Source organism: Gopherus evgoodei, chromosome 1 (genome assembly GCF_007399415.2).
Source record: "Gopherus evgoodei ecotype Sinaloan lineage chromosome 1, rGopEvg1_v1.p, whole genome shotgun sequence".
NCBI classification, from domain to species: domain Eukaryota; kingdom Metazoa; phylum Chordata; order Testudines; family Testudinidae; genus Gopherus; species Gopherus evgoodei.
The window spans coordinates 211885924-211912289 of NC_044322.1; the positions used below are offsets into that span (position 1 = coordinate 211885924).

The 26366-nt window shown below is 42.2% G+C and overlaps 1 protein-coding gene across 9 annotated transcripts in view; it reads left to right on the top strand.

Moving 5' to 3' along the window:
• The window catches only part of STXBP5L (syntaxin binding protein 5 like), a 424278-nt gene that overhangs the window by 216057 nt on the left and 181855 nt on the right, over window positions 1-26366 (top strand). For all 9 annotated transcript variants that reach the window (XM_030534340.1, XM_030534349.1, XM_030534386.1 and 6 more), the window contains exons 5-6: window positions 7007-7141; window positions 14621-14684. In XM_030534340.1, the coding sequence (XP_030390200.1) occupies window positions 7007-7141; window positions 14621-14684 (199 nt within the window). The remainder of the gene's footprint in view (window positions 1-7006; window positions 7142-14620; window positions 14685-26366) is intronic.

The window sequence follows — 26366 nt, forward strand, 5'->3', positions numbered from 1 at the left end:
TGCTGCAGCATTCTCGCTAAGGGTGTGAAAAAAAAACCCTGAGCACAGCAAGTTTCAGTGCTGTAAAGTGCCAGTGTAGACAGTGCACCAGGTGGAGGTGTTTTTTTTTTAATTTTTTTAGCGTTGCCAGTATAGACTAGCCCTAGCTAAGCAGGCAGAAGTTTGGGTAAGCCATTACCTCCCATACCAGTTAGCTGTTTTACAGGTTAACCCCAGCACTACTGTTTTATGCTGTGAGATGATTTTTGAGTGATTGCTCAGTAGTGTACCGTTCCAGTCATGAAGCCATGGTAGTTATGATGTCAAGTGAGTCTGTGTATTTGGGCTTCATCTCGCCTTCTGTGCTATTATCCCTTCACCTCGACTTGCCACCATCCTGTGGGTTTGCCTGCTTCTCAGCCCCCTTTTACTCCTCTTACCTCTGGTTATCCAAGCATGATTTCTATATTTAAGTTGTCAATTTGCATATGCCGATATTTACCTATTCCACCGAGCCCTGAGCATGTAGGAAATTTGCATGGGTGTATTTAAAATAGGGTCAAGCTCAGGTCTCTCAGACCTTTACGCTCAGCTCTTTTGGTGCTCCCCAGCCTGTGTGTGTATGTGGCGCACACACCTGTGGCCATGTATAAACTGGAAAAATCAGTTGTGTTTTAAAATATTGTAGCTTACACATTTTAATTAACACAATTTTAACCAGGACTTTAATATAGACCAGGTAAGTTGTGTTTAAAAACATGTTGGATGGTGGCGCGTTACCATAAGGGAAGCCTCGGGTTAACCCATGGTCAGCTAACATGTTTTAAAACATGCTTCTTTTCCTAGTCTCGACATAGCCTGTGTTCAGGGAATTCTTTGGCTAACATTATGCTTAGTAACACCGAATCACAGAAGGTAAGTCATGGAGCATATACTGGATAGGTCAGATGGAAATACCCCCTTTTTTTTTTCTTTTCTTTTATTTTCAACAGCACAATCATTACTTTTTCTGGTTGTAGTCTTTTAAAGTGAGGCTTTGGGAAGTGATCCTAATTCTTTATCCTGTGGTTAGCAGAAAATATAAACAGCAGGATAAGCCTAAAGTATGCGATGACTTGATGGGAGAAAAGGTGTGTGAGGGAGTCACTCTGGCACTGTTTGCTGCCTGTGCTGGAGAACGTCTGAAAGAGTGGCTTGTCACTGAAATCTTTAAGTATCTTTGAACATCTTTAGGAGCATATGGTATTGAAAAATAGTAGGGCTATCAAGTGATTACAAAAATTAATTGTGATTAATCGCACGATTAATTGCACTGTTAAACAATAATAGAATACCATTTATTTAAATATTTTTTGATATTTATTTTCTACATTTTCAAATATATTTAAATTATAACACAGTGTACAGTGTTCACTTTCTATTTATTTTTTATTATAAATATTTGCAGTGTAAAAAACAAAATAATAGTATTTTTCAGCTAACCTAATACAAGTACTTCAATGCAATCTCTTTATCATGAAAGTTGAACTTACACATGTAGAATTATGTACCAAAAAACCTGCATTCAAAATAAAACAATGTAAAACTTCAGAGCCTATAAGTCCACTCAGTCCAATTTCTTGTTCAACCAATCACTCAGACAAACAAGTTTGTTTACATTTGCAGGAGATAATGCTGTCTGCTTTTTGTTTACAATTTCACTTGAACGTGAGAATAGGTGTTCTCATAGCACTATTGTAGCCAGTGTTGTAAGATATTTACGTGCCATATGCGCTAAAGATTCATATGTCCCTTCATGCTTCAACCACCATTCCAGAGGACATGCGTCCATGCTGATGATGGGTTCTGCTCGATAACAATCCAAAGCAGTGCAGACCGATGCATGTTCATTTTCATCATCTGAATCAGATGCCACCAGCAGAAGGTTGATTTTTTTTTTTGGTGGTTTGGGTTGTATAGTTTTCACATCAGAAGGTTGCTTTTAAAACTTCTGAAAGCATGCTCCACACCTCATCCCTCTCAGATTTTGGAAGGCACTTCAGGTTCTTAAACCTTGGGTCAAGTGCTTTAACTATCTTTAGAAATCTCACATTGGTACCTTCTTTGTATTTTGTCAAATCTGCAGTGAAAGTGTTCTGAAAATGAACAACATGTGCTGAGTCATCATCCAAGACTACTATAACATGAAATATACGGCAGAATGCGGGTAAAATAGAGCTGGAGACATACAGTTCTCACCCAAGGAGTTCAGTCACAAATTTAATTAGCAAATTATTTTTTTAACAAGTGTCATTAACATGGAAGTATGTCCTCTGGAATGGTGGCCAAAGCATGAAGGGGGGTACGAATGTTTAGTATATCTGGCACATAAATACCTTGCAATGCCAGCTGCAGAAGTCCCATGTGAATGCCGCTTCTCACTTTATGGTGACATTGTAAACAAGAAGTGGGCAGCATTATCTCTCCTAAATGTAAACAAACTTGTTTGTCTTAGTGATTGGCTGAACAAGAAGTAAGACTGAGTGGACTTGTAGGCTTTAAAGTTTTGTATTGTTTTGTTTTTGAGTGCAGTTATGTAAAAAAACCAAAACTACAATTGTAAGTTGCATTTTCACAAGAAAGGCATTGCAGTACCATACTTGTAGGAGGTAAATTGAAAAATACTGTATTTTGTTTATCATCCTTACAGTGCAAATATTTGTAATAAAAAATATAAAGTGAGCACTGTACACTTTGTATTCTGTGTTGTAATTGAAATCAATATTTTTAAAATGTAGAAAAACATCCAAAAATATTTAATTTCAATTGGTGTTCTATTGTTTAACAATGTGATTAGAACTGTGATGAATTTTTTTAATCACAGTTAATTTTTGAGTTAGTTGCGTGGGTTAACTGCGATTAATTAACAGCCCTAGAGAATAGCAGTTGCATGGACTCCTCTGCAGTGAGCATTTGCCATGCTGCCTGGTTTGCACAGCTCCATGGACAAAGCAGAGTCTGGCAGAGACATCCCTATACACAGGTTGGTCACAAGTATTCCATTCCCCTGTCCATACCATTTTAACACCCTATTTAGTTTTGGATGCCTTGAAACACTAGTAAAACATATTGCACTGGAATAAGAGGCATAGAAATTCCTTTCAAGATATCCCACATTCAATCCATGGGTTTTTACTGTCCTAATGATGCCCGTTGAGAATGGCATTCCATTTCAGCTGTTTGTACAACCTTTGGACCTGATCCAAGGAATGTGGAGCATGTGCTAAACACCTACAATTCCCATTGACTTTAGTGGGAATTGTCCGGACTCAGCAGATTCTCGGCAGCTCAAAAGATCAAGTTCTTTGCCAGTTCACTCATATAGCTTAATGAAGCAGATTGTTATAGGCAAAAGTGTTTCACATTTTCATAAAATCATCATGATCCTATTTTTATTATCTCGAGCACTATTTTTTCTCTGTTGGCCTTGATTACTTGCACAGGGATCAAAATACATCTTCATTTGATTGTGAGATGTATGATTAATGGGAGGATACCTTTCTTTCACAAGCTGAAGCACAATATATAAGAATGTACTGTGTTTTATTGAAGAGTTTGTTGGATGAAAAACACAGTACATGCCAGTTACTAACCCTAACTAGTTTGAAGCTTTAATAAGAAAGTTTTAGGACAATTTACTACCACCTCAATCAAGTATAAAGCATAAGTAAAGCAGATAGAGCTGGATAGCGTAATGATCAGTTACTCAGTCCTGGGATGCAGGTAGGCTGTTTCTGTCATCATCAGTTCCATGCTGATCCAATCTGGTATAAGTCCTGTGCTGCTCCATACCCCCTTTGTTAAACACACATCCTTTATACCTTTTCTTGTAACATCATGAGAGTGCAGATTATTAAAACTACCTCATCTATAAACATTCTATTCTAAATATATTTTCATATACACTAACCCAAAATCCTTGTAATTGATACATTTTTACTTATTCTGCTAAAACTCTAATTGGTATCTCCTTTGCTATCTTTTTTTTAAAGCTCTTACTATCCTCCTACTTTCTCAATCCAGCTGTTGTTTCATTGCTTTCATGTATTTCATTGTTATTTACGTTTGTCTTATTCTATCTTACCTTCTTATTGTAGTCTTGGAATTAGTTGGGGATTGGTCCTGCTTTGAGCAAGGGGTTGGACTAGATGACCTCCTGAGATCCCTTCCAGCCCTGATATCCTATGATTTTATGATTCTACTGGTTGGCTAGCTCCTTTCAGTCAGTGTTCATCGTTCCTAGTCTGTTTTACTAGGCGGGTCTACATCTGGCTAGAAAATCACACATTTGTCTGGTTTGCTTTGCCCTGTTATCTACACAGAGCAAGAATCCAATGTATAAAAGACACAAACCAACTTTTTGATTTTTTACAACCTTTGAAAACTGTGTCAACAAGGTACATTCAGAAAGCAAAAAAGTTCCCTTTTACATTGTCTTATAACACTGTTAAACAGATATCTACTTCTCTAATGTTATTTAATATAGTTTTTATAACACAGTTCATTATACCTATTTTTACAAGCTCATTGCATAACGATAATGTTTTGCTGAAATGAAATTTCTTCATTATGAACCTGAGGTTTGTTTCTAATGTGTAAGCCTTGAATTGAAGTGAATATATTTCATAACATTTACAACTGCAAATATAACACTATAAAGTGAGTTTTCATTTTATTTTTATAACCACAAAGAAGTAATATACTTCAGGCAATTGGATTGCACTAGATAGGACAGTTCATTATAATGTTAAAAGCGCTTTGCTTGTTGTGTAGAAGCCTAACAATGCATTCACATTATATATTTTAGTTCATTTTGGAGCTCCAGTCCCTATGTGGAGAACCCTGTATCTCAGGTTGTTTTGATTCTTTATTGACTCAGTGTATCAGTGCTGTGGTGGTTCAGCATGTCTTCTCCTTGGTAAACCATTAATGTAGAGCAGTGATGTTCAACCTTTTTTCATTTGCAGACCCCTAAAAAAATTTTAAAGGAAATGCAGACCCCTTTGGAAATCTTAGACATAGTCTGCAGACTCCCAGGGCTCCACAGGCCAGAGATTGAAAATCACTGGTGTAGAGGAAGAAAGGAAGTTTGGTGTCTTTGAAAAATGTATCAAATGTAGCAGTCCAATGTCTGATGGACACTCGTGAGTCTTGTAAAGGACCGTAGTTGGCTAAGTGACCCTAAGGAACTTAAGTGGATATATATCAGCATAGACACAAGAGTAATGGGGTGGGCTCCTTTGTTTTGTTGATATAAATGCTTCTGTTAGCTGTCAGACTACCCGATTTCTGACTTAGATGTCTGCAGTGGGCACTTTTCTTTGCAGATGCTAAACTGGGTTTGCAAAATTGGAAACTATTATGTCCCTGAAGCCCTGCTCCCACAGAAGTTAATGGGATCTTTGCCATTGACATAACTGAGTCTGTAAGGGTAAAATTTGTCCCTGAGCAGGGGGCTGGAATAGGGTCTATGTCCCGCTCGAATCATCAAAATAAGACTGAAATGATGCATAGACCTTATCCTGACCCTTTGATCATGGATGGACACCCTGACTGAGGATTTCAGGGTTGCATTACTTAGCTGCCTTAAACCTGGAGTAATATAAAAGGAAGAAGTACAATTATTCATTTGAATATATTCTGCGTAAAATGTTTTGATCATATGATTATATCGTTTTAAAACTGCAGAGTCATTCAAAGTACTGTGCGGAGTCAGGAGAAAAAGAATATGGCTTCCTAAGTGTTCCTCATAACTGCAGATAAATAAGTGAAATTAGTTTCCAAGTGAAACACTTCCTTTAGTTTAGGAGGTTGTGAATATTTTTTAGCCACAAAGGACTTGGGTAGCGTTACCATATTTGACGAGGTAAGATTGCTGGAAGGAAACTATCATTCTTTTATAAAGCAGGGCAAAAAGATTGATACTTCATAAAAACATAAACTTGAAATATGTATATTCTTAAATAGTATATGTCATTTAAAAAAATAACTCAGGATAAAAATACAAGTTGGAGTTGATGGCTAAATTAGTATCTCAAAGCTAGAAATATTTGCTTTTGGAATCGAATGACAAATATAATAAAGTATTGCATACCAGGCAAAGTATGTGCTTTTAATAAAGACAAACCTCCTCAGTGCAAGAATATACTGTTGGATCAGATAGAGTTTCAGTCTATGTAGGCAGTATAGATGTAATTAGATTTGAGCTGCAAATAGTCTACATATCTCATGTGGATTCTCTTTTTAATGTATTGTAAATATTGTAATGTCAAAAAAATTGACTCTATTCATTCATCATCTTTATGAAAATTGTTGTATCTTATCACGAGAGACCTTCATGAGATTTTCCCTAAGTGATATAGCACTGGGCTATGACATGGATGTGGGAGTGAGTTTAAATCATATCTCTGCTTGACTGCACTTGGTAATGCTTTATCAGCTCCATACGCTCTGGACTGATTAAGAGCTAGTAAAGTGAACACTTCTTTCTGTGAATAGTAATGTTACATTTCCTTTGTACAAAACATTAAACATGCTCATGTCTCATTAATGCCTGTGTACTGAACTGGAAAAATAGCTTTTTGTAAAGAAGAAAATCAGAATCTCCAGCTCAATGGTTCAGACTTTTTCATCGTGTGACCCACATATTCATAAAGAGATTATCTTGTGTCTACCCCCTCCCATTCCGAATTGCATTAGGCGCATTAAGATGATGCCTCTTTCCTGACCCTATTAGAGGTAAGTAGAATGGCTCCTCCTCCTTATTCCCAGCTTCTTCACTAGGAAGAGTTTGGACACCTGTAGAATCAGCTGGAAAAAAGGAGGAGCCAGCACCGTGGGCTGTGCCAGCTCCACAGATCACATATTGGGAACTGTGCCCAAGCTACTTTGCCCTTAGGAAAACAGAAGGGACAACTATTTCAAAAGAAAACTTGTTGGAAATATGATTGTTGGTACAACTTTAAGTGAGATACTTTCTCCCTTACAGGATTACTTACTGCCATCTACCTTTCCAAAGTAAATGGCTCTACGTTGGAACAGAGAGGGGAAATACACATATTGTAAATATTGAGTCCTTCATTCTTTCTGGATACGTTATCATGTGGAACAAGGCAATAGAACTGTAAGTGTGAACTTACGACTTTTACATTGCTGGCAGTTCTTTTCAGATTCTTTGCTGAGATAATTACTTGGATATAACCAATCACTAGAATTATTTTGTAGTCTCCTGTTTTAAGGAACATTTTTGCTGCAGTACTGATTGTGATTCATCACAAGAATTTTTCAAGGAAATTCAGTTTCTAGGTATATTATACTGATAGCATGTAATCTTTTAAAAAGAGATATTTGTTTGGGACCCTGTGTCATTAACTGAATAAATATATTTGCTTGAAATACTAAATAAAATACAGACAGTCATAGATCCCACAAACTCAGTGAACATCCTCTGGATCCAACTTTTTCATTGAACATGCAGGTTGGCAAAATTTGATCACCAGATCCTCTAGACCAGTGGTTTTTAACTTTTCTTCATTTGCAGATCCCTAAAAAATTTCAAATGGAGGTGTGGGCCCCTTTGGAAATCTTTGACATAGTTTGCAGACCCCAACTGGTCTGTGGACCTCAAATTGAAAACCACAGCTCTAGCTTAATGCCACAGCCTGAAAAGATTAATGGAGCTTATTGGACTATACAGCTTGCTGGAGAATTTTTTCCCCCTGGTCCAAATTGTAGGGGAGGTCACAGCCAGAATGTATTGTCTATGACCATGAATGCTATGGCTTCTAAATGCCATCCCCTTCAGAGGTTACCTCAGTTTACCTATGAAGTTTGTGAAATGGAGAGAGGGTGTGATGCATTCTTGGGGTGACCTGGACTGTGGGGTCACTTTGTTACCGTCCCTGTCTCCAGTGAGACAGTTGGTGCACCCCAATCCCCAAACTCCTTTGAAGCATTCCCCAGTGATATCAAGCTCCTGTCACTGGCTACTCACAGAAATACCAGGTTTGCTATCCCCAAAGGAGAGTGTACACTAGCTTGTTTTATTCAACTGAGGATCACTTCCTATATAACATCACAGCACATTTATAGTGAAAACAATCAAAAGATTATTATCAAACGCTAAGATTTAAGAGATAGTGAGTAAGAATAATAATGAAACACAGAAAAGTTACATATAAAGCAACATTTTAACACACTTCCCAGAATCTACACTAAACAGGTTAAACCCTTGTCTAAAGTAGTTTCTCTCATCTCGCAGCATCTTCAGCCAACATGGCTGGCATCCCTCTTTTATGAATGTTAAAGCACTACCTTGATGAAAGATGACAAGGGGTCCTTTTGCCTTCTCCTTATATCCCCTAACATTCATTATTTTGTCTTCAGTGGTCAGGATGAGCACCTGGGTCTTATTCCCCAGTGTGCTGACTTTATTTCCTCATGTTGACTACGTATGCAAAGTCTTGTTTTATAATGCTCAATGTAATGTGAACCAATGTAGGCAGGTGAACGTACATCCGTTATCTAGTAGAAACCTGTTTGTCAACCCTGCCTTGGAGGCGCGCTGCACCAGCCCACCACTGCCACCTTTGCAGTCTGAAAGCAGGGGCACCAGAAACTCCCTAGAAGTGGAAGGGGCCCACCAGTGCTCGGACCAGGGCCCAGCCCCGCCTCTTTCCTGAGGCCCTGCCTGCTGCTCACTCCTTTTCCCCCTTCCTCCCATCACTTGCCCTTAAGGCAGGAAAAAAGCGAGAGGCAGAAGCTGTAATCTCTAGAAGACTCTTTCTCCATTGGTGGTGGGTACTACAGGTTCTGCCTCTCACTAGCTGGTCCAGCTGTGGGACTCCTCCTCCTGCTATGCTGATGCTGGAGCAACTCAGCTTTATATCTGTAGGGGCGCCAGAACAGGTGGGAGAGGAGTCAGGAAACCGCCCTCCCAGTTTTTACCAGCCCTGAGTAGTGGAGAGGAGCGAATGGTGGGTAGGGCCTTGGGGGAAGAGGTGGAGAGGGGGCGGGGGCTTGTGGTTGGAAGCACGGGCAGGGCCATGGGAGGAGGTGAGGAGTGGGGAAGCAGGGCGATGATCCAGGCACTGGTGGACAGTGTTCCCTTTAATTTTTACATCCATGTGCTGAATTAATTTTGTTATTTGCACCAATGTGGAGGTGTGTGGCACATCACCTTCATATTGGTGCACATAACAAAATTCATGTGGGGAGGGTGGGGCCAAGGGATTCGGAGTGTGGGAGGGAGCTCAGGGCTGGGGCAAGGGGTTGGCGTGGGGGGATGAGGGCTCTAGCTGGGGGTATGGGGCTCTAGGATGGGCCTGGGGATGAGGGGTTTAGTGTGCAGGAGGGGGCTCATGGCTGGGGCAGAGGGTTGGGGTACAGGAGTGTGTGGGCTCTGGGGTGGGGCCAGGGATGAGGGGTTTGGGATGCAAGCTGCCCCAGGCTGCGGTGGGGAGAGATGACTCCCCCCAGTCCTCTCTTGCCGCAGCAGCTCAGGGCTGGGGGAGAGGTGCCTCCCCCAGCCGCGGCTGCTCTGGCGGGGCTGGGCTGGGCTGAGGGAGGGGCTCTTCTCCTCCAGCTGAGGCAGGTCTGCGCTGGGGCCAGTGGTCAGAGATGCTTCTCCCCACCACTTCAGGTTCAACCTGGGGCCGACAAGGAGGGGCACCTCTCCCTGCTGCAGCCCTGAGTCCCTGCATGGGACTTAATAGGCAGCTGTGCAGCTTAGCGGGAACTTAGCCAGTAGCCCCCTGCTTCTAAGGAGTTTCTGGAACTCCTGGGCTTACCTTCCCCAGACAAAAGACTCAGGCACCGCCTATGGGATGGGGCAGATCTTTCGCGTTTCTCATAGATTCATAGACTTTAAGGCCAGAAAGGACCATCATGATCATCTAGTCTGACTCGTTTAAACCTGCAAGTGACCCGTGCCTCAAGCTGCAGAGAAGGGCAAAAAGCCCCAATGGTCTCTGACAATGTGATCTGGGGGGAAATTCCTTCCTGACCCCATATATGTTGGTCAGTTGTACCATGAGCATCTCAGCAAGACCCACCACCATCCAGATACCTGGGAAAGAATTCTGTGTAGTGACTCAGAGCCTCCCCATCTAGTGTCTCATCACCAGCTGTTGGGGATATTTGCTGCTAGCAGTCACACGTGGGCTACATGCCATTGTAGGCAGTTTCATCATACCAGCCACTCCATAAATGTATCAAGCTCAGTCTTGAAGTCAGTTAGGTTTTTTGCCCCCACTGCTCCCTTTGGAAGGCAGTTCCAGAACTTCACACCTCTGATGGTTAGAAACCTTCATCTAATTTCAAGCCTAAATGTATTGATGACCAGTTTATATCCATTTGTTCTTGTGTCAGCATTGGCACTTAACTTAACTCTTTCCCTCCCTGATATTTATCTCTCTGCTGTATTTATAGAGAACAATCATTTCTACCCTCAGCCTTGGTTTGGTGAGGCTAAACTAGCTAAGTTCTTTGAGTCTCCTCTTGCAAGGTAGGTTTGTCATTCCTCAGATCATCCTAGTAGCCCTTCTCTGTACCTCTTCCAGTTTGAATTAATCTTTCTTAAACATTGGAGACCAGAATTGCACACAGTATTCCAGATGTGGTCTCACCAGTGCCCTGTATAATAGTAATAACACTTCCCTGTTCTTCTGGAAATATCTCACCTGATGCATCCTAGGACTGCATTAGCCTTTGTGATGGCTCCATCACATAGTCATCCTGTGATCAATCAATATGCCCAGGTCTTTCTCCTTCGCCATCACTTCCAACTGTAAGTCCTCAGTCTATAGCAAAAATTCTTGTTGTTAGTTCCTAAGTGCATGACCTTGAAATTTACACTATAAAATTTCATTCCATTTCTATTCCAGTTTTCAAGATCATCCAGATCTTCTTGTATGATACTTAGGTCCTCCTCTGTATTGGCAATACCTCCCAACTTTGTGTCATCTGCAAATTTTATTAGCACAATCCCACTTTTTGTGCCAAGGTCATTAATAAAAATGTTAACTAAGATTGGTCCCAGGACTGATCCCCGAGGAACTCCACTAGCAGTCCCCCTCCACACTGACAGTTGACGTGTCAGTATGGCTCACTGTAGTCTCCCCTTTAACCAGTTCCTTACCCACCTTTCAATTCTCATTAATCCCCATCTTCTCCAATTTAACTAATGGTTTCCCATGTGGAAGAGTATCAAATGCCTTCCTGAAATCCAGGGAAATTAGCTCTACTTCATAGCCCTCGTCTAAAAAATCAGTTATCTTCTGAAAGAAAGAGATCAGGTTGGTCTGGCACAATATACCTTTTGAAAAACCCTGTTGTATTTTATCCCAATTACCATTTATTTCTATGTCCTTAATTATTTTCTCTTTCAAAATTTTGTCCCAAGACCTTACATACCATTAAAGTCAAATGAACAGGCCTGTAGTTTCCCAGATCACCTTTTTCCCTTTTCTTAAAAATAGGTATTATATTAGCAGTTTTCCAGTTATGGGGTACAACCCCCGAGTTTATAGCTTCATTAAAATAATTGATTTCATGCACAATCAGTTTGATGCTTCTCCTCAGGTAGAGCTGTGGGTAAGAAACCACATCTAATCCTTAATTGTACTTTCATACCAATAGGAAAGTCAGATTTTCTGAATAAGGAATGCAGGATTGGTAATAATGCTAGTGCCATAGCCTGATAAATATTTGCACGTTTCTAACATGAAATAATATATATAAACAGAAATGAAAGCAATGTTTCTGGGAACCTTAGAAAAAGAGGTGAGTGATTAGGAGCTGTTTTAGAGGAAAAAACAGCAAAATGCTCTTAGCAATTGAAAGATGGAGAAGGCTTCTGAAAATTTACTGGAGAGAAAATGAAATGGAAACTTTTTAGAATAAAGGAAGATTGGATAGATAATCTAGCTTCTGTCTTTGAGGGAAAAGAGACTGTTGAATAAGGGAATAAAATAATATATTTAAATAATAGCTTAATGACATGCTCACATGGTAACATGTAGAGTGCAATAGGACCTGAAATCGGCAGGGAAAATAAGTGTTACTTTACTATAACTGAGTGAGATGATTGCAGTCCAGATAGCAACAGCTGGGTCAACTTCTCAGCTTATCCTTATGCATTGACTGGGGTATGTGCATGTGCATGTATTTCAAATCTGGCAGAGTTAACTAATTAAAAAACCCAGGTCTCTTAATACTAGAATTAAAACATTGCTATGGATCATGGACTCATCTGCCCCCAGATTTTTAAACCGTTTTGCACCTTTGGAGTTCTTTTAACTCCTCATTGCTAGTGGATGCCCAAACTACCCACACCCATCTACAACTGGCAGAAAATTGCCTTCAGTCCTGTGTAACTCAGATCAGGTCACAGTGATTCTTGCATTTATGATCTCTAAATATTCACTGGGCCAGAGACAGAGAGAAAATGACCCTATAGCCTGGTGATTAGAGCCCTCATCTGAGAGATGGGAGACCAAGGATCCAGTCAGTCCTCCTGCTCCAATGACTCCTTAATTTAAAAATATGCTACAGCTTCAACTGGAGACATTGAGGGCACTCCCCACATTAGAATATCCCATAGCTCAGTGGTTAAGGCACTCACCTTATCAGGCAGTGGGGGGCTTCAATCAGGGGATCTCCTGCATCCCACCTTACCCACTGTGCTAAAAGTTTTGAGAGGAGTGCTCCTCGTGGAGCTAGGTGGCCTCTGAGCACATCTACCAGATTTGGGCCCCACAGATGAGATAGGTGGAGGAGCACCTATCTTTCCCCAATTGGTGGACGACCCTGGGGCCCTAGGCATCTGAGTGCCTAGAGTGAGGCAGTAGTGCACATGCGCAGAGGCAGAAGCATAGGTGCACAGGGAACTTCTACTGCAAAACCGTAGGCAATGCCTAAAGGGCTAGGCAACAACTGAATGGAGGTTTTGTAAATGCCAGTGGTTCCTAAATATGGGATTTAAAATGGTAGTTAAGTCCCTAAATCCCCTAGTGAATCTAGCCCTATGTGGTTAATATTTATTTTAATTATGTTTAATGGGGAAAATGCACTAAAAGCTTAAGTATTGGGTGCATAGTATAATCACAGTATAATATCACAGAGAACAATAATGACAAGTCAGTCAATGTCATATGGAAATACATAAGGCACAGGATCCATTTAGGGCACAGAGTGAGTCCATAGTGCACACAGAGGGAATGCTGAAAAGGTTCAATTTAAAAAGTTTTCTTATTGTTGGTGTCTTGATCATTTTTAGAGAAATCTTCCTAAAATATAGTCTAAGTAATGTAATCATTTTGCTTAAAAATATTTAGTTATGCAGATTATGGGTTGCTTAATTCACAGAGATAGTTGTAACAATTTATAAGATGGCCTCTGTTGTGGTGGGGAGAGATGGAACATGTAAGTAAGAACATATAAACTTAATTTTCGTCACACTTGCAAAGGTTTTTCAGAGATATAACTGATGACTTCAGCTGAGATACTTTTGACTTACAATGATATAAATAAGAGGAGAATCAGGCCCGTATGCTCCATAGTCCAAGAAGTCAGCAAGAATATCTGTTTCCATCACCTCTGAAAACCATCCCTATGCAGGAAGAAAAAATCTGGTAGCAACGCTGAAAATAAAAACTTAAAATAATTTTAAAAAGTAAAACAGATAATTGGATTTTGAAGAAGAGCCTTTCTCACTGCATGACAAAGATAGTAATATGACAACCAAAGTGGGCAAAGAGGAAATAGATAAGGCCCCCTACAGCCAACACAAATAGATACCAATGCATTATTACCTGAAATAAAAGATCTGCAAACTGATATTCATACTATATTAACAGGGACTGAAGAAGAGATTGCTGCTATGGGGGAAGAGTTGCTTGTTATGGAAAAATGGGTTGGTAAGACTCAGTTACATATTTTCCAGACTAAAATAATAAAGCTGGAACAAAATGAAAGAGGTCTGCCAAATAAAATGGATAGTAATAAGAGAGAGAGGCTAACGTTTTATCTACACAGGGACATCCAGGAAATTTAATCCGAATTAACTACAGGTGTGATTTTGAAGTGGATTAGTTAAACCACATTAAATCCCTGTGTAGATGCTGTTGTTCAGAATTAAAGTGGCTTTAATTAAGTTTAATTTAAAGTCACTTTGGAAGTGAATTAAATTAAATCAAATTAAGGGCACTTTAATTCTGAATGAGAGTGTTCACTCACTGTGTAATTAGATATAGTATGAAAGCATCGCTCATATAACAATTTATATCTATTTTTATATATGCAGAATGTATGCCTCATATGCAAAAATAGTTTTTTTTAATGGCTGTTACGCACATTTATCTAAATTGTTCCTCAGCTTCAAACTTACCATGTGTTAGAAAGGATAACTGGAATTTGTACAATGATACATGATTCTACATAAGGGGTAAGGTCTTTTGTTGTTGATTGTGTGCAAATAGCCTTCACCATGGCTATTTTCCAGACGGTTTTGGGGTGCCTTGTCTCCAACATACCTAACATATAACATAAATCTCCTTTTTTATTGAAAGAATTTACGCTGTTTGGAATTAATTTTGTTTTGCAGATCCACAAAGACTCACCCTGGCCCAGTTGTACACCTAAGTGATAGCCCAAGAGATGAGGGAAAAGTGAGTACAGTAACTAATGATGTACAATATTTTAATTATGTAAAATATTTCAACATTTCATAGCTCTCCCTAACCTTAGCAGTTTTTCCTTCTCACTTATTCACTACTTAGTCACTTGCTTCCATTATACCATCCTGAGGTCACTCTAACATTTGGAAAATGTTATAATTCTGCTGTACTGAGAAAAATATTATGGTTTGAAGTATATGCTATATTTTGAAGTCCTCATTCAAGCAAAGCTACTGTTGACTGAATGGTAGTTTTTCCTGGGTAAAAATGAGATAAACTGTGTAAGGACTTCAGAATTTGACTAAGTATGTATTACAATGGGCACATTTATGAATTATTGTCTTTGACAAGAATATTGATGGCAATATTCCATAATTGGAATTGGAGCTTGCTGCTATTTGTAAACAGAATAGAAGACAGCAAAGAGCTGTCAATCATGAAAGCCAAGGACCCCACAAGCCCAGCTCCTGACTCCAGTTCCTCAGACAGGCAGGCAGTTTCAGAGCTCATGCTAGTGTGGCCAATTCCCCGCCCGCTGTCGCTACCTTCTCCAGTTCTAATGGCTCTGCATCACGCTCTAGGCCCTCCTCCATCCCATGAGAAGCTTTTGGTTCTAGGTCTGTCCTATTGGCTCCCTTCTCTTCATTCACTCTCCAGACCTTCATGCTTTGGACAGAGGTTTACCCGCCATTAAAAATAATAATAATAATAATAATAATAATAATAATAATAATAATAATAATAATTTTTTCCAAAAGAAAAATTTCTCCAGTCTGGACCTTTGAATCTTTGTTCTTCTCCTCTTAGGAGGATGATACATAAGGTCAAAGCCACCAAGGGGGAAAAAAAAACAAAAAACAAAACATACTTTAGTGTAGCCTTCCCTTTTTTGCCCCTGAAATTTGTCCCATGAAGAGGGTGAGTTATCCAAACCAGAATCCATTAACTCTAGGGTGACCAGATAGCAAGTGTGAAAAATCAGGACAGGGGGTGGTGGGTAATAGGTGTCTATATAAGAAAAAGCCCCCAAAATCATGACTGTCCCTATAAAATCGGGACATCTGGTTACCCTAGTTAAATCTGACTAGGACACTCAGGAGATGTTTTTTCAAGTAGAATTTGAGGCCACTACTCTGTTAAAATAGCTCGTTGTTGGCCTCCAGGCTGAACCAGCCAAGCCAATGAGAAATTACCTCCCCAGAGACCTCCAGAAGGAGTTGGTGATTCTTCCTGATGAGGTAGTAAGACACTACCCTCAACAAGTAGAAGTTTCCCAGCAATCAGAAAACTTATGTTCCATAACCAATATTAATGTTCTGCTCTAGGACACTGTCACAACTCTGAATCCTTGGAAATACCTTAAGATGTAGAGCTTCTTAGTAACAGTTGCTATATAAAATATCAAACAGTAAAATTAAAAATATCAATTATGACCATTAACCACACCTCTGAGAGTTTATATAATAATGGTCAACAAAAATATTTATATATCTTCTTTAGAGATCTAGGAACACATTCCCAGTTTTTGTAGAATGAGTGCAGGATACAAATAGCCAGAACATTGCCTGCTGTCTAAATGTTCTTCATTCAAAATACCATCTGGGTAAAATTTAGAATGATCATCAATAATCCTATTGTGCAAAGAGTTGGATATTGTCAGCAACAAAACAAGCCATCGACAAGATAACAATATACAGACAACTACACTATATAGGTATGTTGTCAGTGGTAGTGGAGTGAGGACCTTTGCCTGTGTTTTGCAGCTTAACATTAAACTACATTTCACAATATATTTGTCAATCTTAGTGTTTCTGATAGGTATTGGAGAAGGCAGAAATTATGCAGGCTACTACAGAAATGCTAGTATTGTTGCATGTTCAGAAGTACCCCCACCTCGTCAAGCATACCAAGGGAATGTCTAATACTCTGTTATGTTTTCTCTGCACTACAACCACTCTCTTCTTGTGACAAAACCTTGCACATGTTTTAGTTGGGGCCACCTACTCAGTATCTTCCTTCCCCTTCATCATCCTGAGGAGATCTGCAAAAAACATCTGTAAGAAGAAATAGCAGTAGTACCATATCACAACCAGGACACGGGAGGTCTGACCTAATGGTCTGAGCAGGAGTCAGGACCCAGGTCAGGTCATATACCAGGAGATCAGAGTCTGAGATATGCCTGAGGGCAAACCGAGAATCAGATGTCAGGAGGCAGGCAGGGTCAGGTTACCAGGAGACCAGAGGCAGGCAGTAGGAGCAAGTGGTTTGAGCATTGGCCTGCTAAACCCAGGGTTGTGAGTTCAATCCTTGAGGGGGCCACTTAAGGATCTGGGGCAAAAATCAGTACTTGGTCCTGCTAGTGAAGGCAGGGGGCTGGACTCGATGACCTTTCAGGGTCCCTTCCAGTTCTAGGAGATAGGTATATCTCCTATTATTATTAAGTAGTGCAAAGGATGCAGTCCTAAGCAGGAGAAACGCCATTGCCTGGACAATCTCTTGTTCCTGTGCTTTGTTTAAATAGAAGCAGGGAACCAGTCAGGACCCCAGAGTTCCGACAGTCAGATCCCCATAGTGGAGTCCTGTCAGAGTTGAGCTTCTAGTTCTGGGTCATATGATGGCAGGTGTAAATTAACTGGCTCCTAAGAGCTCTGTGAGGCAAAGCTTGATTTGGAAAGTGATTAAAGCCCAAGATCTCCCTGGTAGCATTCTCTGAAATGCTTCAGTTCTACTTTGAGTGCTTGCTCATGTCCATTCCACGTTAGGTGTGTGCATGCCGCTTGCACCATTGCCAGAGATTTTTCCCTCAGTAGTATAGCCTGAGGAATTTCTCACTTTGTCTTTAGAATATCATGAAGGGAGTGAAGATAACAGCCCATTAACTGAGTTGGAGGAAAGAATAAAAATGTCCTTATCCTCAGAACACAGTTGGGCATTAAAATCTCCCTAAAGAGCAAAGATTTCTAATAGAAATATTCTGAATTAACACGTCAATAAAAGATTCAAGCTCTGCTCATAAAGACTCGTTGTAGAAAGGAAAGCGCAAAGTGGGAAATTGAACATTAATGGTAATAAAATAGATTTATCTGTGAAAATAATACTGTTGGCCTACAGATAGATTACCAGATGTTAACATTCAAGTTATGACACTTAACTCTGTAGAAGCAAGAAAGGCCAGTCTTTCTCTCTTTGCATGTGCAACACCTCCTTTTAAAAAGGATTGAAAGTTCTGTAGCTATAAGCACTCATCCTTTGAAAGTCAGGTTTCCTGGAGGAAAACTAAATCAAACAAATACATTATTCCTAACATCCAAATCCTAGGATTTACTTTTAAGGCTAGCAGTATTACATGAAATACTTTTGATAGAGGTTTTACTATCAGGCCTATCTAGTCAATCCACCTCTCTTTCTAGGGCTTCAATGGAAAAATTGCCATGAAAAACTGCACCATTAGCTTTGTGATTAGACCTAATTCTCCCAGGATTGTGATCTTCAATTCTCTGGATGGCTTATAGGTCCTATAACAACAGGGTCTGAGGCCAGATCATTTGGCAAAAAATGGGATATAGCCCAACTGGTTTTGCTTGGGTGACCTGATCATTTATTTTGTTGTGGAGGATTACCAGACACACCAGTTTAGAAGAGAGAAAAAATCGGCTTACATTTTAATTGATTTTCTACTAGATTTGTCTGTCTCACTCTTCTTATGAAATGTATTTAGAGAGAGAGGAAACAGAAATGAGGGAAATATCAATAAATGAATAAGACTTTAATTTGATGACTGTTTAGTTTGGCCGTGGTTGTTTTCAGTAACTCAGTTATGCTATGGAAAGTTTTGTCAACAGCCATGGGAAATGGGGGAACCTGTTTGCATGATAGACAGCTATGACCTGCCTTCATATTTTTCTCAGTAGACATAATACAGCACAATAGTGGAGGGTTGCCAGACATATTATAGTATAGAAAAAAAATTAGCAGGTAAACCATGATTTTTTTCACACTAGAAGCCATCTAATATACTAAATATTCAAAAGAAAATTAGTATGGCTAAAGTAAAATAGGCACAATTTAGATGTAATACATAATTTTCTGTGATTATTATCAATCCAAGTTCTATGAGATGTATTTCGCGAGGCCATTCCACTTCAGGTGTGTGCACACCAAGTGCATCAAAGCTGGAGATTTTTTTCCTGTAGCAGTGCCCATCAGGGCAAACATGTGCCTTCCTCAAACTCATGCTGCCAGCCGAAGGTATAAAGGATGAAGCTTCCCCAATCCCTCTCAGTTCTTTCTCACCACCTGTGATCAGTAATTGGAATGTGTGTGCTTGTCACACTCCTTTCCCTTTCTCTTAAAAGATAATTTTTTCCTAAAAGTTATTGTTGTATATGGTTAGGTTAGTTTAATGTAACTATTATTTTTGACAAATTTTTGCTAGGTTATTGTTTTGTTTGGAGTTTTTCCAGCTCGGTACTGAGACATGCCTAAGTCTCGAGGGTGTAAGCACTGTTCTGGCTGTAACAAGTCTATTCCAGTCAACAATCCTCACTCACATTGTTTAAAGTGTTTGGGAGAAGGATACCTTAGGCATAGGTGCTCTATCTTCAAGGGGTTTAAGACCAGAACTAAGAAGTCTAGGAAGGTAGGGCTCCATATAGAAGCTGCTCTGTACTCCAGTTGGAACCCAGCCACTCAGTACAGAGGGATTCAGACTCTACTCTGCCAAGAAGTGCACCGCCAAACTTAGCTGTATCCTCTCATCAGAGGGAGCCAGAGAGAAGACACCATTTTCTTTCTCCCCTACCATACAAATGGCAGAAGAAATCAGATGCCTCGTTGGATGCAGCCGACTCAGCAGCCAGGACTCTGGCCTCGGGTGTTGCCATGAGGCGCATCTCATGGCTTCAGGTTTCAGGCCTCCCACCGGAGCTGCAGTATACCATTCAGGACTTGCCATTTGATGGTAAAGGTCTCTTCTCAGAAAAGACTGACCGCAGGCTGCAAAGCCTGAAGGACAACAGGGTCATAATGCGCTGTCTCAGCATGCATACACTGGTGACCCAGTGTGGGCCTTTCCATCCCCAGCCTCACCGCCCATACTCTGCACCTAGACAAAGACAGGACTTTGGCAGGCGGCGCGGCTGAGGTGGTCGTAGATGACAATCAGGACCCCAAGGGGGCCAAAATCAAGGTCCCTCGAAGCCACCAGCCGGACCAAAGACGAACTTTTGAAGGTGCGCCCGAGAGCGGCGTACCAGTTACAGGCCAGGATCCTTCTCCTCCCTTCTCCAACCGTGTCTCCTACTTCCTCCCGGCGTGGTCCCAGTTAACTTCAGATCTCTGGGTCCTACGCACGGTGGAGTATGGGTACTACCTCCAATTTATTTGAACCCCGCCCTCCCACCCTCCAACCCTGTCCCTCTTCAGGGACCCCTCTCACGAGCAATTCCTCTTGCAAGAGGTGCGGACGCTCCTCGCCATGGGAGCTATAGAGGAGGTAGCAAAGGACGAAAGGGGCAAGGGGTTTTGCTCCCGTTATTTCCTAATCCCCAAGTCGAAGGGAGGTCTCAGACCTGTCCTAGACCTGCAAGGACTCAACCAGTTTATGACAAAGGTGAAGTTCTGCATGGTATCCCTGGGGACCATTATCCCGTCCTTGGATCCTGGAGACTGGTATGCCGCCCTCGATATGAAGGACGCGTACTTTCACATCGCCATTTTTCCTCCACACAGGAAGTACCTCCGCTTCGTAGCCAACCGCCACCACTTCCAGTTTACGGTCCTGCCGTTTGGCCTTTCTGCAGCCCCAAGGGTATTTACAAAGTGTATGGCCGTAGTCGCCGCCTATCTCCGCCGACGTCGGATATACGTTTTTCCGTATCTGGACGATTGGCTCATCTGAGGGGCCTCCGAGACACAGGTCACCCAGCATGTGGGCATTGTCAAGGACCTATTCACACGTCCCACACAGAGGTTAGACTTCATAGGAGCTATCCTGGACTCCAATCTAGCCAGGGCCTGCTTACCGCAGCCGCGGTTTCAGGCAATGGCAACAATCATCCGAGGTCTACACAATTTCCCGACAACGTCGGCTAGCACTTGTCTCGGTCTCCTGGGTCACATGGCTGCCTGCACGTTTGTAACCAAATTCGCCAGACTCCGCCTCTGTCCTCTCCAAGCTTGGCTCAACTCGGTATACCGCCCAGGCAGGGACCCAATAGACACGATAGTCACCATTCCCCCGAGCACCCTAGGCTCCCTAGACTGGTGGCTAACTCCTTCCCTGGTGTGTACAGGGCTGCCGTTCCATCCACCCCAGCCCTCAATGTCCCTGATGAAGGACGCGTCATCTCTCGGCTGGGGTGCTCACCTCGGACACCTTCGTACTCAAGGCCTCTGGTCATCTCAGGAGCTGGCATTACACATAAATATCCGAGAACTGAGAGCAGTCCGCCTGGCATGCCAGGCGTTCCAGCAACATTTACAAGGCCATTGTGTCTCAGTGTTTACAGACAACGCAATGGCCATGTACTACATAAACAAGCAGGGAGGGACACGATCCTCCCCCCTTTGTCAGGAGGCCATCCAACTCTGGGACTTTTGCATAGCCCACTCGATAGACCTGGCAGCGTCCTTTCTCCCAGGGGTTCGGAACACTCTGGCGGATCGACTCAGCAGGTCCTTCCTGTCTCATGAGTGGTCGATCCGCCCAGACGTTATTCATTCTGTTTTCCAGAAGCGGAGATTTCCCCACATAGACCTGTTCGCTTCCCGCGCGAACAGGAAATGCCAGTTGTTCTGCTCCTTCCAAGGATCGATCTCGGACTCTTTCCTGATGCTGTGGAAGAGCCAGCTGCTTTATGCCTTCCCACCGTTCCCGCTAGTTCACAAGATCCTGCTAAAACTCTGCAGGGACAGAGCGTGCCTAATCATGATTGCTCCAGCATGGCCCAGGCAGCAGTGGTACACCACGTTGCTTGACCTGTCGATAGCCAACCCAATTACCCTGCCACTCCACCCAGACCTCATAACTCAGGACCATGGCAGGCTTCGCCACTCAGACCTGCAGGCCCTTCACCTCACGGCGTGGCTGCTGCGTGGCTGAACCAGTCAGAGTTACGTTGCTGTGCATCAGTATGACAAGTTCTCCTGGGTAGCAGGAAACCTTCCACCAGGTCAACATATCTGGCCAAGTGGAAGCGTTTCTCCTGCTGGTGTGCATAATCTTACTCCAACTGAGGTCTTGATTCCCTCTATCTCTGGTCTCCCAAACAGCAGGGCCTAGCAGTATCATCACTGAGGGTACACTTGGCAGCCATCTCTACCTTCTTCCACCCAGGGGAAGATGGCCGTTCTGTGTTCTCATACCCTATTGTTTCGAGGTTCCTCAAGGGCTTGGAACGCTTATACCCCCAAATACGCCGCCCAGTCCCAACCTGGGACCTCAACCTGGTTTTAACCAGGCTTATGTCTCCCCCATTCGAGCCGTTAGCAACCTGCTCGCTACTCTACCTGTCTTGGAAGACAGCTTTCCTCGTAGCCATTACATTGGCCAGACGAGTCTCTGAGCTTAGGGCTCTTACGGTGGATCCGCTGTACACTGTGTTCCACAGGGACAAGGTGCAGTTGCGGCCACACCCGGCATTCCTCCCTAAGGTGGTTTCAGCCTTTCATGTTAACCAGGACATCTTTCTCGCAGTCTTCTTCCCGAAGCCACACTCAACGTGATGGGAGCAACAATTGCACTTCCTGGATGTCCGTAGAGCGCTCGCATTTTATATTGAGCAGACAAAACCGTTTCGTAAAATGCCCCAGCTCTTTGTCGCGGTAGCAGACCGAATGAAAGGCCTACCTGTTTCCTCTCAGAGGATCTCATCTTGGGTGACGGCGTGCATCTGCACTTGTTATGATTTGGCTCATATTTCCCCAAGCCACATTACCGCGCATTCTACCAGGGCTCAGGCTTCATCTGCCGCCTTCCTGGCTCGTGTACCTGTCCAGGAGATACGTCGCGCAGCTACCTGGTCTTCGGTCCACACCTTCACTTCACATTATGCTCTGGAGATGATGCAGCCTTTGGCTCAGCAGTTTTGCATTCTGCAACATCTCACTCCGTCCCCACTGCCTAGGTAAGGCTTGGGAATCACCTAATTGGTAAGCACTTGAAGAAGAAAAGACGGTTACTCACCTTTGTAACTGTTGTTCTTCGAGATGTGTTGCTCATATCCATTCCAAACCCGCCCTCCTTCCTCATTGTCGGAGTAGCCAGCAAGAAGGAACTGAGGGGCGGTTGAGTCGGCAGGGGTATATATCCGACGCCATAGCGGCGCCACTTTAGGGGTCGCCCAGCCGACCCACCGAGTGTTGCTAGGGTAAAAATCTTCCAGCGAACGTGCACACGGCGCGCGCACACCTAATTGGAATGGATATGAGCAACACATCTCGAAGAACAACAGTATCCTTGGTAACACATACTCAGCACCATTGGTTTTCAGTACAACAGTAACCAAAAGCTCTACTGTTCAGCTGGGCAGATGAACAGTACCATCATCAGGAAAGCCGCTGATGCTTCCCTGTACCACCTACTTCTCGTCAATCCAGGTCTCAGCCTCCTACTACACCAGCCAGTACTACAGGACCTTGGCCCTAAGATTGTACTTCTCCTTATTGGAGTCAGAAGTGGAATCTTACACACTGAGATCCCATTACAGAAGGTCTGAGATTTCCCTTCATTCATCCTTGTGTAGATTGAGCTCATGGCACTGGCAATCTCTCAAGAGCAGGTCCAGTGATAGAATGCCTTGGGGTTCAGTCCTTGTTCCATATCCAGCAATTGTTTTTTTGGACTCCATACAGTATCCCTCCAGATTCCAGGTCCTCATCTCCTAGACCCTCCCTACTACTAAGTCTCCATCAAGGCACCAGATTCTACCTGGTACTGATCCTGGTACTGATCCAGGTACCAAGCAAGCAGTGGAGTTTACGCCTCCAGTATGTGGCCTGTCTGGGAGGGAGGTTCTGCAGCCATCAAAACAAGTGGATACTGAGTTGCCACCACTGAATAAACACTTCTTCTCCAGGTTCTGAATGATCCTTCCTGATTTCTGATGATTACAAGACATAACAGGAGTTTATGAAAAGGTCCCAAGCTCCCCAAGTAGACAGATGGAACTGGGACATATAAATCATGCTGTGCTTAAATTCCTGGATCCATCCTATCCATTCATGTTAACTGTGATGCCTCAAAGATTGCTGTCCAATTTGCACTTGAACAAATTAATGATCTCGATTGGTGCAGATGAGTGTTTTTTGGAGGTTGCAAAGTAAATGAATCATAGAATTCTCAAAGCAGGACCAATCCCCAACTAAATCATCCTAGCCAAGGGAACCCAAGTCTTTGGCGACAGAACTTGGTGTGTGGCTATTGTGGAGGCCCTCAAGTCCTGTTGTCCATATTTACTGGGTACAGAATTCACAGTGTAAACAGACTACAGTGCCCTACAGTGGCTCCTTGCAAAGCAGCAACCCAGAAAGTTGCCTGTGGAGATGGATTCACAAAGTGCCTGAATATACATTCACAATTCACAATAAACATGGAAAGTAACATGTAGTTGTGGATGCTCTCAGCCAGGCCAGGGCAGACCCAACTGAGGAATCTTTGCTGTTTCTATCTTACACTTAGAGGCTTTTACAGTTAGGCCTGTCTCTTTGAGCTTTAACAGTACAGTCCCCAAGTATTTCTTGTGATCAGACCAAGAGTTGCTAAAGATTACAGCATTGTCAGCATACTCTTGTGAAGTTCTGTAATCCTTATAACACTTGGTTGACCAGCCTCTGAAAAGTGGATACTACATTCATTAACTCAGATGGTTACATTTTGAATTCATCCAGTCCCATATCAGTAATAAAAGCAGATTCTGTGTATCTTCATATAAAGTGATTTGCCAGTAATCTTTCACAAGGACAAACATGCTAAGATATCTAACTGTGGCAAAATATCCAGTATATCATCAATTCTGGGAATACAATAAATATCTGGACCAGTGACAGCACTGAGTAGCCTACAATCAACACAAAATCTTACAAAGTTAACTTTCTTGGGGACCAAGACAACTGGAAGCACCCAGGAACTCTCAGATTCTTTAATCACCCCCAGGTGCAGCAAGTTTTGAATTTCTGAGGGCTTGTCTACACTGGCTTCACAGCGCTGCAACTTTCTTGCTCAGGGGTGTGAAAAAACTGTTGCCAGCACTTTAACTTTGCCAGTGTAGACTAGCCCTTAGGGTGAATTTGCTCTTGTACCTTGCCAGTGGTATGAGATGCCTGGCTGAGTGCCAACAGTGACTCCTCATTGATGATTTATGGGTCATCGCATTACTCCTTCCTGGCTTGGTGGAAAACACTTGCGTGTTTGTAGCACAGACGGTACTTCTCCCTTTTCAGTTAGGGTTAACTCACTGTGTATTTCCAATACCGTCAAGTGATGAGTCATTTTGGCATTCAGCCATCAAAGCAATGAGGTGTGACTTGGTAGTTTCCCCTTCAACACAACAAATCATGTTTACTATGGCTTTCCTACTGTGATGACCTTTAAGCCTATTCACATGCACCGGCTGTGGGATAGCTTTACTCTGAGGTCTTTTAACATGATATGTACATTCAGTCACCTCTTCTACCACTTCAAAAGGTCCATCCCATGAATTCTACATTTTGTATTTTTTCACAGAGATAAGCACCAGTTCCAAGTCTCCTACTTCAAAAGAATGTTTACAAGTATGTTTATCATACCATGTCTTTTGTTTGGATTGGCTGTCCCTGACATGTTCCCATCATTTTAACTGCTTCCTGAACAACTATACATATTCACAAAAAGAACAGGAGTACTTGTGGCACCTTAGAGATTAACAGATTTATTTGAGAATAAGCTTTCGTGGACTTCTGTTCTTTTTGCGGATACAGACTAACACAGCTGCTACTCTGAAACCTATACATATTCAGTTACTGGTTCTCCCTCTGCCTCAGTGTCCTCTTCCCTGGAGTCCCAGATGAGACTTAGGATCCTCTCACTTTCCTGCTATATAGAAAGTCAAATCGGGCGAACCCCGTGGATTCTCAGGGAATCTCCCTATAAGCAAAATAACATATAGGGTAACATTTCATCCCAATCACTGGCTCTTTTGTTCACATACATTCCCAACATTGATTTCAGTGTCCCACTGAACCTCTCCACCGCACCATTTGTTTCTGGGTGATATGGGGAGTCCTTTAGTTGTTTCACTCCACACAACTTGAATAGCTGAGACATGAAATTTGACTTATATTCTGATAAAATCTCTTTAGGGAAACTCACTCTGTTAAAAATAGTGAAAAGGGCTTTTGCCACAGAATCAGCATCTATTTTAGTTAGAGCAACTGGTTTGGAGTATCTAGTGGCAAAATCCACTATCACCACGATATGTTTTTTTCTGCCTTTGGGTAGGACATGGCATAAGACCCACAAAATGATACCCTATAAAATGCCTCATGTATCACAGGCAAGAAATGTACAGAGACTTCTTGGGTTCTGCAGGTCTCTCTCTCTTTTGACATAATTCACAAGACTCGCAATAGTCTCCCACATCATTCAGTGTCCCTGGCCAATAAAAAAATATTCTTTAACCTATCATAGTTCTTCAT